Genomic DNA, 13,390 nt, shown 5'->3' with positions numbered 1-13,390 from the left:
ATCCCCTGAGCATGGCGATGGCTCACAGCTGGCTTGTCTGGGCTGGGCTTGTGGGATATTCTGTTCCCAGGGCTGGCTACTTGGGATCTCAGGCTGTGTGGCTTACCTGCCAGGCAAAAATCACTTGAGACCTGTTATTCCTTGACATGCCATTGTGAAGTCCCATGGATTCCTTTTGAATCCAGCACTCTGTTGTCAGTTAAATGAACAATGATGTTTTTGCTCAGGCACTGCATGACACAGGTATGTATAGTTTAATGAGCAATCTTGTTTGTGGGTGCCCTAGGAGCTTTGGGAGCATGGTGTGGTTGTTTCCTGGGTACTCGTGAGAAAAAACAAGGCTCTGTTTGCGTTGCTGTCTCTGCAGATATGAGAAAGTGCTCGGAGAAGGAGTTTCGTTGCAGTGACGGTAGCTGCATAGCTGAGCACTGGTTCTGTGATGGTGACACAGACTGCAAGGATGGCTCAGATGAAGAGAATTGCCGTAAGTGCTCTCCTTGCTTTGTAACCACAGGAAATAGCCCTTTGGACCTGCTCCTGTCTTGGGGTTTGGCACGTTTTCTGCAGCAGAGATCAAAAACAAGTTAGTCCTGCCTGTACTGGCAGCTATGCTGCCTTCTATTGCCTACCCCAGAGGGCACAAGAGAATGGTGTATCTCTTGTGTTACCTCACAGGCATACTTCGTCTGTGCCTGGCTGCTTCTCTGTTCCTTCCCATGGCTGTGTGATCTTGAGTGGGAGCAGGAGGCTTATGCTTTACTGAATACAGCTTTTACAAAACTGTAGGAGTTGGGGGCCAGGGGGGAAGGGGAGAAAACTATTCCCTTCTTTTTCCTCATGTCTGATTCCTGCCTGAAATTTTGTGGGGCGCTCTGCCCACTGACAGCATCCTCAGGGACTGCATGTCCCCAGCTGACATGCTGCAGGGGCTGCCTGCGTGACCAACCTCTCTTCACTCAGATGCTTTATGGGGGATGTTGTCCGAAAAGTGACTGATGGGAAAGGGGGGCCGTGAGAGCCCACAACAGTCGTTTTTCTCGTCCACCTTCACAGGCTTGTAGCAAGTGGGACAGGAGTCTATTATGTCCCTTCCTAACCCCCACTGCCTCGCTCCTGTATCTGTGAGCACTGTGGGTGTCTGTGGAAGTTGCAGTGGTCCCTTCCCCCACCCTGCTTTCAAAGGCATTTTGCAGAATTTGTTCTAGATAGCAGGAAACTTCAAAAGGCTCTGGGAGGGGGATCAGGGCCGCCAGCTCCTGAAGGGCAGGGGGAGTGAATGCATGGGGGAGTCGTCTTTTATCTCTCCAGATAATGAGAGTTGGCAGGGAGCCAGGGGCTGCAAACGTTTCTAAGGGAGGAAAGGGCTCTAAGACGAAGCCAGCCTCTCTCCCTCTCCTTTCTCCCTCTCCCTTTCTCACTCCCTTGTCTGTCACTTCCCTGCAGGCCATGAATAGGCCCTTGGGAAGGGAGGGGAGATGTTTCAACCTTGCCTCCTGTGGGAGTGGAGGGGCACCCAGAATTGGCACCCCTGCTTCTCTGACCTGGAATGCTTCTGCAGTCCTGGGTGGCAGTTGTCTCTATAAGGCATTTTAAGTAACTCACTGAGAAGCTCAGTTTGGCTACCTCCCTTTCTCTTATCTTCCTCCATGTGGTTGTCATCTTTTTCTTATCTCCAATCCTGCTTGTCATTCATCTAAGACAAGGTGGGACTACACTGTTCTTTTTTGTGTGTTTTTTTCTTGTGTGTGTGTGTGTTTCTTTTGGAGAGTGTGTGTGTGACAATTGAATCACACTACATGAGAATGTAAGTTGCTGGCTTCATTTTCTCCTCAAGGAGACCCAAACACTCCTTTCAGGTTCCTTTCACGAGGCACGCGTTAACACACATTGCAGTATCTAGCCACTGGATACTCGCTGAACTAAAGCTCTTACGGCATGCCTTGAGGCTGTGTCCACTACTTCAGGTTGGAGAGGCAGGTGTAGTTCACTTCCCAGACTGTCAGTCTGTTCTTTTTCCCTTTTGTTTAATGGATTTGTTTTCAGAGCTCCTCAGCTGGGAGACTCATATGCCTGAAACATGCAATTCATTCTCTGGACAGTATGAGAAGAGGTGTCAGATTCTGTTGTGTGGGACTCAGTATTTTTCACCCCTTCCCACATAGTGTACTGTTAAACAGACAACAGTGGGCAAATTCTTGACTATGAGTTTGTTGGGCTTTGCCCGGGGTCATCTGTCTGGCAGTGCTCCTTATGGTTTCTTTTGGCGACAGCTTGAGAGAAAAGGGAGGTGGGGAAATCCTCAAAGGTTAGCCGCAGACTTGGGCACCTTGCTGCTTGCTTGCTTCCTTTAGTCTTCAGGTGCTTATTTTTGTTAAAATTTTAAAGGAATCATTCCATACTTTAAGGTTGCATTCTGACATGCCTCAGTCCTTAATATAGACCTATCCTAAAGGGTATCTTTATTTTTCCATCTATGTTTGTATCTACCTTTTTCAGGTTTAGTAAACAATTTAAACACTTTCTGGAGGGCACTAAGACGTAGTTTCTCAAGCACAAGACAGAAGGTGACACTCTTGGATCCTTTTTGTTGCTCTCCCATCAGCCCTTCCTTCATAGCTGTTTCCTTCTCTAGAACTTAATGGCTCTTGAAAAGTTAGTGTTTATAGACTAACATCCTATGTAATTTTTTTATTATTATTATTTTTAGTGGATTGTCTGCATGGGTGTCTTTATATATAGGCTTAACCTGCCTCTCAGTGAAGCACAAACAACACTTAAGTTCCTCTCAGTAATACAAGTCATGCAGAGATATGCAGCAATGGCTAGTAATTTCCAATACCTTTCCATTGAATACTTGCTAGTCCATTATTTGAGAAGGTTGCATCTAAACTGGATTGTGCCCTGTCACCTCAGGCATTTTTTCTTTGGTTCCCTTGTTAGCATCAGATGTTCCAGCTGCCACCTGCAACTTGGAGGAGTTCCAGTGTGCATATGGACGCTGCATCTTGGACATCTACCACTGTGATGGCGATGATGACTGTGGGGACTGGTCTGATGAATCTGACTGCTGTAAGTTAGTGCAAGGTGATATACTGGTCCGAGCATATGAGTTGCAAGCCTAAATGGATTTTGCATTGGCTGGAGAGGCATTGCAGTGTAGATGGCAATCTAATTGTTCATACATAAGCTGGCTCTTTCATAATTTTTTTTTTTTTAACTGAGGAAAGTGAGAATAGTGATGTGTGTAGTCAGCACGCTTCTGCATACATGAATTAAAGCAGTTTCCAGGAGGAGACATATTCAGGACCAAGTTCCTCTATAGTGGAGTGTAAGGGTGGTGCTGAGAGGCTTTGGGGATGTTACATTGGTCTGAGTTTGCTCTTTATATTCTTTACCACCTCTGCAGCATCTCACCAGCCTTGTCGCTCTGGAGAGTTCATGTGCAACAGTGGCTTGTGCATTAACGCTGGCTGGAGGTGTGATGGAGACTTCGACTGTGATGACCAGTCAGATGAGAGGAACTGCAGTGAGTGCTGGGAACTGGTGGAAGTGTTCAGTTTCTGCAGATGAAAAAGAGTGTTTGGGATTGTTAGCTTTGGAATTGGGTCTCTTCTGATCCTTTGTGCTCATCTAATGTTCTTTTTTTTGGTCCCTCAGCTACATCTATGTGCACAGCTGACCAGTTCCGCTGTAAATCAGGGCGCTGTGTCCGTCTGTCCTGGCGTTGTGATGGGGAAGATGACTGCTCTGACAACAGTGATGAGGAGAACTGTGAGAACACAGGTTTGGCCTGCTGCCTTGCTGCTTATAGCTACTGTTTCCATTCTGGAGGTAATAGGTAGTGAAGTCTCTTTTGGATTGCTTCACTGAGTTCAGCCTAGAGTTTCCATCCTTCCTGAAGAATGGGATCTATAGGCTATCTTATATGCTTGCAAACAGGTGCAGGTCTGTGTGCTTAAACTAACTTAAGTGTGTTTTTTTTGTCAAATATCAGATCCCTGTATCTTCCTGTACTGTCCCTACACTATGAATAACCACAAAGGTCTGAGACAATTCCATTCAGACTTGGAAGCATTAATAGTGTGCAAAGTTGCTACCTTTGTCAAATGGACTGTGTCTAACTCATGCCTTCTAGATAGTTCTGGATAGCTTTCATGTTGCCTTGTGAAATTGCCAAGCAATTCTAGCAGGCAGTGGAATCAAAAAGGGCATTTTGTGGAAGTGAACGATAAAGTCTTTGTTTTAGAGGTTAAGGGTGTCAGCTTCCTCCTTTAGATATTTGCTCAGGAGTCGCTCTCTCTCTTTCTAGTAATTATTTCGTATATAGCCATTCTTTTATATAATAGTGGTTATGGAGAAGAGGAGGGTTTCAACAGACCCTAGTGTTATGGTATGATTCAAGGAATATCTAGAATCTTCTATTTTTCTTAAATCCTTCAGGATGTCTGTAGGCCTTGTTGAGGAATAGTGTGTACTGGTCCATGAATTCATCCCACTGAGTGGAGCCCAGCTGCGCATACTGACCCTCCTGGATCAGTGTATTTTAAGCAGTGGGTTTAGGGCTGACGAAAGGGGTTTGTGAAACTGTACCCCTTGTTTGGGCCTGTTGAGGAGGGGAGAGTGGGTGTTCTACAAGGACAGCTGAGCTCAGAGGACCTGGAGAGGCACACTTTGTAGCCCTTCGAGAGCAGCTGCTCTAGATTGCTCAGCTGTCATGAGCACCAGTGTGCAGGAGATGGTGGTGATTCTGGAAAAAGCAATTGTATTTAAAGACAAGCTGGTAACCCAGTTTCCTCATCCTGATAACAAAGGTATTTAGAGGTATTGAAAGAAGAGTTGCCACCCAGAAGCCAAGTCAAACTTCTAGAGCCACTAAAATTCAACCTCTCCATGTCAAACGAAACCCAAGGTGGTTGAGTACAGCTATTGTTACTGTAAGGTTAGTTGTGCAGTTCTGCATTAGGTCTATGGTGATAGTCAGCAGGTAACAATTAACTTAGGGCTTCCTAGCAGAATGTTTACTGGCTCATCTAAGTGAAATAGTGTGCTGTCTCAGTGTCTGTAGCAAGAGTTAAAATCCTGTGTCACCTCTTGGATTTAGAGCAGAATTATATTTTTATTGGCAACAGAGAGAAGATTCCTAGAACACTAGGAGACCAGCTGATGTAAGGATCTTTGCGTTCGATATGACAAATACAGTCCATGTTTCAGAATCCTTCATATAAAGCATTCCTGTGCTCTGAAAAGTGAATGAATCTGCATGTGATTTGGTTTTATGTTCCCTGTTGCTGTGTCTGTTAGTTCCTATTTGTACTTGTTGCTAATCTCACAACTACCCTTTTCCATGCTGCTTACAGGCAGTCTGCCAATCTAATTGTTTCTTTGCCGATAACTGTATTGTCCTGTTGTCTTCCTAGGATTATCAGAGGGTGGTGATTTGGAAACCACTAACCAAGTCAGCTTAAGAGGTACAAGAAATGAGGCAACTGGACAATGCAGTTATTGCTGAAGAAACGATCAGATTGGCAAAGTCCCTACAAACAGTATTATTTTACTTACAAGAGTTCTGTAGAGTGTCCCTGCCAACAGCAGAAGTTGAAGCGTGTAGCTCGTGTGAAATCCTGTTGCCTGAGCTCAGATTTCAAGGATGCATGTAAATCTCATTCCAAGTCCATCACAGTGCAGTTAGGGCTGGACAAGACACTCATTCCTAGGCAGGTTTAAGATCCATAGCCATGCTGGGGTGACATATCAGATGATTAAAGTGAGGAACTGACTCCTCTCCTGCACATGCTGAGTAGGGTTGTGGAATCTGGAACCAAAGGGAACTAAGCCAGGACCTTCCAGTCATTCTGAGAGAAACTAAATAGCTGAACTTTCCAGTAAAGCAACACTGGACTCAGTCTGGAGGACAGTTCTCAGGCCTCCAAATCAGCATAAAGATATGTGGAGCAGTAAGGAGTGCAAGATGAGCTGAATTCAAGGAAGTAAAGGATTTGTGCTCATATGTAAAGTTTGTAACAAATCTTAGAAAATGTTCTATATCCTTTTCTTCCCTGTGACTTTTGTTCCATCAGTAAGCTGTGGTGTGCTTACTTTCCCCTTCTTCTATTGCAGGGACTCCTCAGTGTGCCCCAGACCAGTTCCTATGTGGGAACGGGCGTTGTATTGGCCAGAGGAAGCTGTGCAATGGAGCAAATGATTGTGGAGATGGCAGTGATGAGAGCCCACATCAAAACTGCCGTGAGTCCTCCAAGTTCAGTCTTAAACATAAATGGAGGCACTGTGTTGTGTTGGGAGTCTATCTGGTGTTGCTGAAGGATGTGTGTAAGGAAGAAAACCTGGGCTGTGGTAATGGGACAGAGTTGAAGACTGAGAAAGAAGGCCTTGGTGATTTTGCCAGTTACATACTGCAGACAAGGAATAATGGGGAGAAGATTATGATCTCACATATCAAAGTTTGTCTGCAGAGATAGTGAATCCTAAAAGCATATTATTCTGAGCTTTGTTGTCCCCTGTAGTGGTGGCCTGCAGGGGAGAGTTCTGATTGTGAAGAGGCAGCTTCCAGCACAGTCTGTGTTCTCCCCATATTGCTCAGCCTGTTCTGAAGGGTGACTGCTGCCTAACAGCTGAGGACACAAGCAGCTGCCTTGTGATTTCAGCTCAGTTATCTTCACGTGTTCCTTTCACAGGTCCACGAACAGGGGAGGAGAACTGCAATGTCAACAATGGTGGCTGTGCTCAGAAGTGCCAGATGGTACGAGGGATGGTGCAGTGCCCCTGCCACACAGGTTATAGGCTCCTGGAAGATGGCCGATCATGCCAAGGTGGGTTTTTAGAGCAGTAACCTCCTCCCTGCTGCTTTGATGTGCTTGAGGTTGATGGCTATGATAGGGTGCAAATCAGAGCATGAAAGCAGAAGCAAGCTGTCGGTGAGATTGCCTGGCTTGTTGATGATCTAATGGTAATTTTCTCCCATTGTCTGTAACACGCAGATGTGAATGAATGTGCTGAGGAAGGTTACTGCAGCCAAGGCTGTACCAACAGTGAAGGAGGCTTCCAGTGCTGGTGTGAGCAAGGCTACGAGCTGAGACCTGACAAGCGTAGCTGCAAAGCTCTAGGTAAAGAGGAGTTCAGCCTTATTCTGGTGTGTGTGTGTGTTGGTCCAGTTCTCATAATTTTGTCTCTAATGCTTCACTGGCAGCATTATGGTGTTCACCAAGCCAACATGTGACGAAAAGGAAGTATCTGGATTTGTATTAGATATGCCCAGGTTGTTGGTAAATGCCTGTGAAAATTTTGTGTGATTTTGACCATGGAGAGATACTTCACTGTTTCCTTTCCCTGCCAGCAGGACAGCCCTTGCCTTCTTTTCTTAGTCCCTTGTCATTCCTGGTGACCCAGACCCTGGGACAAAAACAACCTCCTGCCTCTGTCTCTGTTCAGGAAGTGTCTTAATCTTTCCAGTCAGTAAGGTTCTATCACAGCTCTTTGTGGTTTGACTCTTGATGCTGTTCACCAGTCCTGAATGCTGTGAATGGCTGCTGTATGGACATCTGCTGTTTTTTAAGGGCATCTATATACTTGTTTAACTTTATTCCTCAGCTCCTCTAATGTAGGAGCTGAGGAATTAGAAATTCCATTTAAAGAATTAAGACTTCATTAGGAATTCCCCTAATGAAATCCTTAAAGGATATTGATATTCTTTTTCCTTTTTTTTTTTTTTCTTTTTTTTTCTTTTTTCTCTGCAGTGGAAGTACCTGCTGAGTTTATATCTGGCTGAGGTGGCTTTTAACTTTCTTGTCTTTGGTAGAAGATGTGGTAGAGCATGTGTGTTTGTATGGCTAGGAGATGGATATATGAAAAGGAAACTATAGTCCAGCTGCTAAGTAACTGCCTAGTGGTATGGTTTCAGAGGTTGAGGTGAGGCAGGCTTAGGTGGGACCTGGAATGAACACTTCTTGCTGACTGAATGTTTGCCAAAAGGTTTAAAACTGCTCATCTTTGAGTTAGGACTGTGTATTGAGGATGTGAAAACAGCTCTCTGAAGTGTTTTGCACTTGGGAGTTGATTTCTTGCTGCCAGTATGTCCTGGTTCCAGCTGGGATAGAGTTAATTTTCTTTCTAGTAGCTGGTATAGTGTTATGTCTTGGATTCAGTATGAGAAGACTGTTGATAACACTGATGTTTTCAGTTGTTGCTAAGTAAAGTTTAGTCTAAAGTCAAGGATTTTTCAGCTTCACATGCCCAGCCAGCAAGAAGGCTGGAGGGGCACAAAGTGTTGGGAGGGGACACAGCCAGGACAGCTGACCCAAAGTGGCCAAAGGGGTATTCCATACCATGTGATATCGTGCCCAGTACATAAGCTGGGGGGAGTTGGCCTGGGGGGATCACTGCTCAGGAACTAACTGGGCATCGGTCAGCGAGTGGTGAGCAATTGCATTGTGCATCACTTGTTTTGTATATTCCAGTCCTTTTTTTATTATTGTCATCATTATTAGTTTCTTCCCTTCTGTTCTCTTAAACTGTTCTTAACCCACGAGTTTTACCTTTTTCCTTCTGATTCTCTCCCCCATCCCACTGGGTTGGGGGGAGTGAGTAAGTGGCTGTGTGATGCTTAGTTGCTGGCTGGAGTTAAACCATGACACAATACTGCAAAACTATGTTCTGGGACTTGCTGCAGAGGGAATGGTAGGCAGGACCCTGTCAAAGTACTCTAATGCTGTCTTCCCATATATTCACAGGGCCAGAGCCAGTGCTGCTTTTTGCCAATCGAATTGATATCCGACAAGTGTTGCCTCATCGCTCAGAGTATACGCTGCTCCTGAACAACCTGGAAAATGCCATTGCCCTTGACTTCCACCACAGCAAGGAGCTGGTGTTTTGGTCTGATGTCACTCTTGATCGCATCATGAGGGCCAATCTGAATGGTAGCAATGTGGAAGAGGTGGTTTCCACAGGGCTGGAGAGCCCAGGTGCGTCACTACAAAAAAGGCAAAAGCCTGGGGACTGACCATGGTGTGAGAATAGGGGTGGGTGGGTGGGTGGATGGAAGTGGGAACCCAGCATTCAAAATGGAGTGCATCTCCCTGAGCAAGGGGGATGGGTTGCATGGAACGGGGGTGAGATCAGTGTACCCCTGGCGTTAATCTTGGCTGATAGAAGAGACCGGAGGACTGAATTGGGCCTCTTCTGAGGCCGAGAGGGAAAGGGAACTATTTTCTGAGCAGATCATGCTCCTGGTTTCATTCTGTGCTTAATTCTCCCCTGGAGATAGGTGGACTTGCTATTGACTGGATCCATGACAAATTATACTGGACAGACTCTGGGACATCTCGAATTGAAGTAGCAAACTTGGATGGCACTCACAGGAAAGTGCTTTTGTGGCAGAATCTGGAGAAGCCCCGAGCAATTGCCCTACATCCTATGGAGGGGTGAGTGAAAATGTAGGACCCCAGTGAGCCCCTCCATGCAAGTGCTTCCAGGTGAACATTGAAAACCCCATCCTTGGTCACAAAGGCTGCCTCTGGGCTCAAGCCTTCATTTGGTACTGCCAGTTTGGGGAACCTGTCAATGCTGGGGTCCTTCAGAGCCATAATCCTATTCTGGGCCCTTCGGGTTTCACCAGCCTGAAAGTGCTGGGTGTTACCTTGTTTGCTGTCACTTCTCCCATGGCTATGACCCACTCTCATGCTCAAGATCACAGGACTGATACTGTTCTGCCCTGATAGGGAGTGATGCTGGGTGCAGTATGTGGGACATGAATTTTCTAGTCTGTCTCTCCCTGCCTCCTCCAGCACTATCTACTGGACTGACTGGGGCAACACTCCCCGCATTGAGTATTCCAACATGGATGGCTCTAATCGGCGCATCATTGCGGATACACACCTCTTCTGGCCCAATGGACTGACCATTGACTATGCAGGACATCGAATGTACTGGGTAGATGCCAAACATCATGTCATCGAGAGGGCTGACCTCGATGGGCGGAATAGGAAGGCTGTTATTAGCCAAGGTAAGTAACAGGGCTACATACGGAGAGTGCTCTTTGCAGTAAAGAAGACAGAGTAGCACAGGGCTACTCTGAGTTTCAGAGCCACTGGTTCCTACTTCTATGCTTTTCTCCTGTTCTTTCACTGTGGGATGAATTCTGCCACTGCTGAGGGGGTTTGCTACCCAGTCTTCAGTGGACAGGAGAGAAGAATTGTCTGTTACATTAGTGTAAGCTGGATTTGAGCAGCTTGACTGTGACAAGACCTAAGGGGCAATGGAAAGAGCTTTCCCTTGTCTCCCTGCTAGCCTGAGTCCTGTTGGACCTGATTATATCCCTGTATTGGATGTCCGTTACAGGCCTCCCACACCCATTTGCTATCACTGTGTTTGAGGACAGTTTGTACTGGACAGACTGGCACACCAAGAGCATCAACAGTGCCAACAAATTCACAGGCAAGAACCAGGAGATCATCCGCAACAAGCTCCACTTCCCTATGGACATCCACACACTGCATCCTCAGCGCCAGCCAGCAGGTAACTGCAGAGAGGGTAGAGACCCATTTGAGCCACTAGAAGACCTGCTGCCACCCACCACCCTGTAAAGCAGGGAGATGGCAAGCGTGAACCCAGCATATCGACACATCCACCACCTCTGTCCAGAGCTGTCACAGGACTTGCTCCATCTGGCAGTTCAGTGGAGGTCCCTCAGCCCCGGTAACCTGGTGTTCGGTGTTACCACAGCTCCCCCTGCTGACACGTAGGAGTGGACCCTTTTCAGTAAGAAGTACTTGCAGCTTGTTTATGCAAGAGCTGTTTCGGGAGAGGGAAAAAATTAAAAAGTGGGCACTAGTAGTGACTGACACCTCCCTTATTCCTCTTCGGTTGCCATAATCTGCTCTAGAAGTAGACTGAGTTTAATGCTTCATTTTAAAATCGAGCTCTACAAATGGAGTTAGTGGTTTAGTTTATATGTTTCCTTATTCTCAATTAACTTCTGGTTAGACAAGTTATCTTATCCATGTGGGTCTGGACACCTCGACTGGTGTTTATCCTCTTTTCTTTACTCTTTGCTTTATGCGTGGTTGGTTTTGTCTTTGGCTACTTGAGCAGGGAGAAACCGTTGTGGGGCCAACAACGGGGGCTGTACTCACCTCTGCCTGCCAAGCAGCAAGGATTACACCTGCGCCTGCCCCACGGGCTTCCGCAAGACCAGCAGCCATGCCTGCGCCCAGAGTAAGTGAGGTGGGACCACAGCCTGCATGCTCAGATGTTCAGTGGGTGGCAGAGGGTTGGCAAGGGGAGTCAGCAGCAACAGTTGCTTCCAAGGACACGCAGCTGGATACACTGAGTTAGTAGTATTAAGGGCGCTGCCAGAGGATGCTTCACCTTTTTGATGCATTTCCCTTGCTAGGTTTGATGGGTGGGATACGGAGAAGCTCCATCCTTGGGCCCTTATTTCAGGGCTGCTATTGGTGCCGTGCTACCTGTCACAGCTGATTATTTCCCTTAAACTCCCATAGGAGCTGTGTCAGTGATGAACAAAAAATTCAGTCCTCTTAATTGCCACAGTTTCTCTCTGTTTGCAACCATGTGGAAGAATTAGGCCAACTGTTTCCTAGATTCTCAAGAGCTATTCTCAAATAGGTATTTGATTTGGAGGGAGGTCTATGCCATTCTTTGAAGAATATGGTTGACTTTGTTCCCTCAGTATAGGTTACCCCCAGGAGACAGCTCCCTACTACTCTGTTCCCCCCTGCTCACTCACCCCACCCATCCCCTCCCAGTGGTATTTTGCTACCAGTAAAATCCTGGGCTGTGACCTGCCAGTGAGAGATGATGTAAGTGGTTAAGGTTGAATATAGCAGGGAATTGTCTGTGTCTATTACTGTGTTGTTGAACTTAGAGAAATTAAAAGAAGACCTTTCGACCTTTGATCAGGTCTTGACAAGTTCCTGCTTTTTGCCCGAAGGATGGACATCCGTCGGATCAGCTTTGACACAGATGACCTGTCAGATGATGTCATCCCCCTTGCTGATGTTCGCAGCGCTGTGGCTCTAGACTGGGACTCAAAGGATGACTATGTCTACTGGACAGATGTTAGCACAGACTCAATCAGCCGAGCAAAATGGGATGGATCAAGCCAGGAGGTACAGTGTTAACTACATGTGGAGGTCATCTAGCCGGGAGGCTCCTTGAGCATCAGATTTGAAGCCACTGGGATACACAGGCCTGCTAAGGAGCTGCAATTCATGCTGGATTTGTTGTTCATTAATTTGCCTAGTTCTGGCTCAGAGGAGCCCTGAGATCACTGAACATTTCATGTGTAGGTTTGGTGTATGTTCCTGCTTGTATGGAAAACCTTGAATTGGGACACGAAGCACACTGATTTGTAAGCTCTGGTCAATTCCTTTGTTGTAGCCCTAAAATCTGAAAGGAACAAGTATTAAATCCTCTGTTACGTACTACATTTGGAACAAGAGCCACACTCCTTGGGAATGCTTTTTGCACATGCCCTTAGGCTAATGTTGCCATAAGTGAGGGGAGCAGAGTTCAAAGTTTGGAGTTGCAGTTTGAACAGATATGAAAAATAGATGTTTCTCCAAGTGTAAGACTTATTTGAACTTTTAAGTCCTTAATGGTCTCTCTTGTATGGCATTGCTCTGCTTGGACTTTTGCCTTTTGAAAGTTAAATGTTGTTTGTGAATGGGTAGTGCATTGGGCAAGTGCTTTCTCCCTGAGGTCTAATCTCACTGAGGATTTTTTCTTTTTGTTTTTATTTAGGTTGTGGTGGACACCAGCCTGGAAAGTCCAGCTGGACTGGCAATTGACTGGGTCACCAACAAGCTATACTGGACTGATGCAGGTACTGGGATCCTCCACTTTACCTAGGCTTTTGTCTTCCTTATTGGTCATGAAAACTGAAAACAGCTGGATAGTTCTATATGTCTCATTCCAAATTTGTCCATTTCTGTCTAGCAGAAAATGGAGTTTCATCTCATGTGCTTTTAACAAAGTGGGAGCTGAGGTGGAATCCTTAGTTTAATTCTTTTTGCAGTATCCCCAGTGCTAATTCTGTAGAAGGGTTTATAGTAGAAGTCAAGCACCACTGTTGTCTTGCTGCAGAGCCTGTGATTGTGTGTGTTTGCCTATCTTCCAAGAGTGTATCTTGGGGTGCAGCAGGTGGTATTGGGAGGATATTCCCTGCTGGAAAGTCATAGTTCAGAGAGATGCAAGGAAGATGATTCTTTTTTAGCTGTTCTCTCATGCCTACGTAGATACCTTGGGGGCTTAGGAAGGAGCTGGTTTACATTCATACAGGACTCCACATCAGTGACGGCCACAGAGGTGACCTGAGAGATATGGAAGGTGACGCTTTGAGCCACGTTTCTTACCAGTC

General features: G+C 46.2%; 1 protein-coding gene across 1 annotated transcript in view; it reads left to right on the top strand.

Annotated features, from left to right (window-relative positions):
- The window catches only part of LRP4 (low density lipoprotein receptor-related protein 4), an 81,168-nt gene that overhangs the window by 53,383 nt on the left and 14,395 nt on the right, over nucleotides 1–13,390 (top strand). Inside the window, exons 5-18 of the mRNA XM_010580213.1 lie at nucleotides 368–484; nucleotides 2,941–3,069; nucleotides 3,407–3,526; nucleotides 3,658–3,783; nucleotides 6,118–6,243; nucleotides 6,693–6,827; nucleotides 6,996–7,121; nucleotides 8,745–8,975; nucleotides 9,278–9,434; nucleotides 9,798–10,015; nucleotides 10,351–10,527; nucleotides 11,104–11,226; nucleotides 11,932–12,140; nucleotides 12,775–12,856. Coding sequence (XP_010578515.1) covers nucleotides 368–484; nucleotides 2,941–3,069; nucleotides 3,407–3,526; nucleotides 3,658–3,783; nucleotides 6,118–6,243; nucleotides 6,693–6,827; nucleotides 6,996–7,121; nucleotides 8,745–8,975; nucleotides 9,278–9,434; nucleotides 9,798–10,015; nucleotides 10,351–10,527; nucleotides 11,104–11,226; nucleotides 11,932–12,140; nucleotides 12,775–12,856 — 2,076 coding nt within the window. The remainder of the gene's footprint in view (nucleotides 1–367; nucleotides 485–2,940; nucleotides 3,070–3,406; nucleotides 3,527–3,657; nucleotides 3,784–6,117; nucleotides 6,244–6,692; nucleotides 6,828–6,995; nucleotides 7,122–8,744; nucleotides 8,976–9,277; nucleotides 9,435–9,797; nucleotides 10,016–10,350; nucleotides 10,528–11,103; nucleotides 11,227–11,931; nucleotides 12,141–12,774; nucleotides 12,857–13,390) is intronic.

Source organism: Haliaeetus leucocephalus, unplaced genomic scaffold, assembly GCF_000737465.1.
Source record: "Haliaeetus leucocephalus isolate CR32 unplaced genomic scaffold, Haliaeetus_leucocephalus-4.0 Scaffold696, whole genome shotgun sequence".
NCBI lineage: Eukaryota > Metazoa > Chordata > Aves > Accipitriformes > Accipitridae > Haliaeetus > Haliaeetus leucocephalus.
Note: the sequence above shows the minus strand (reverse complement) of the source record. Positions and strands in the feature narration are given on the sequence as shown.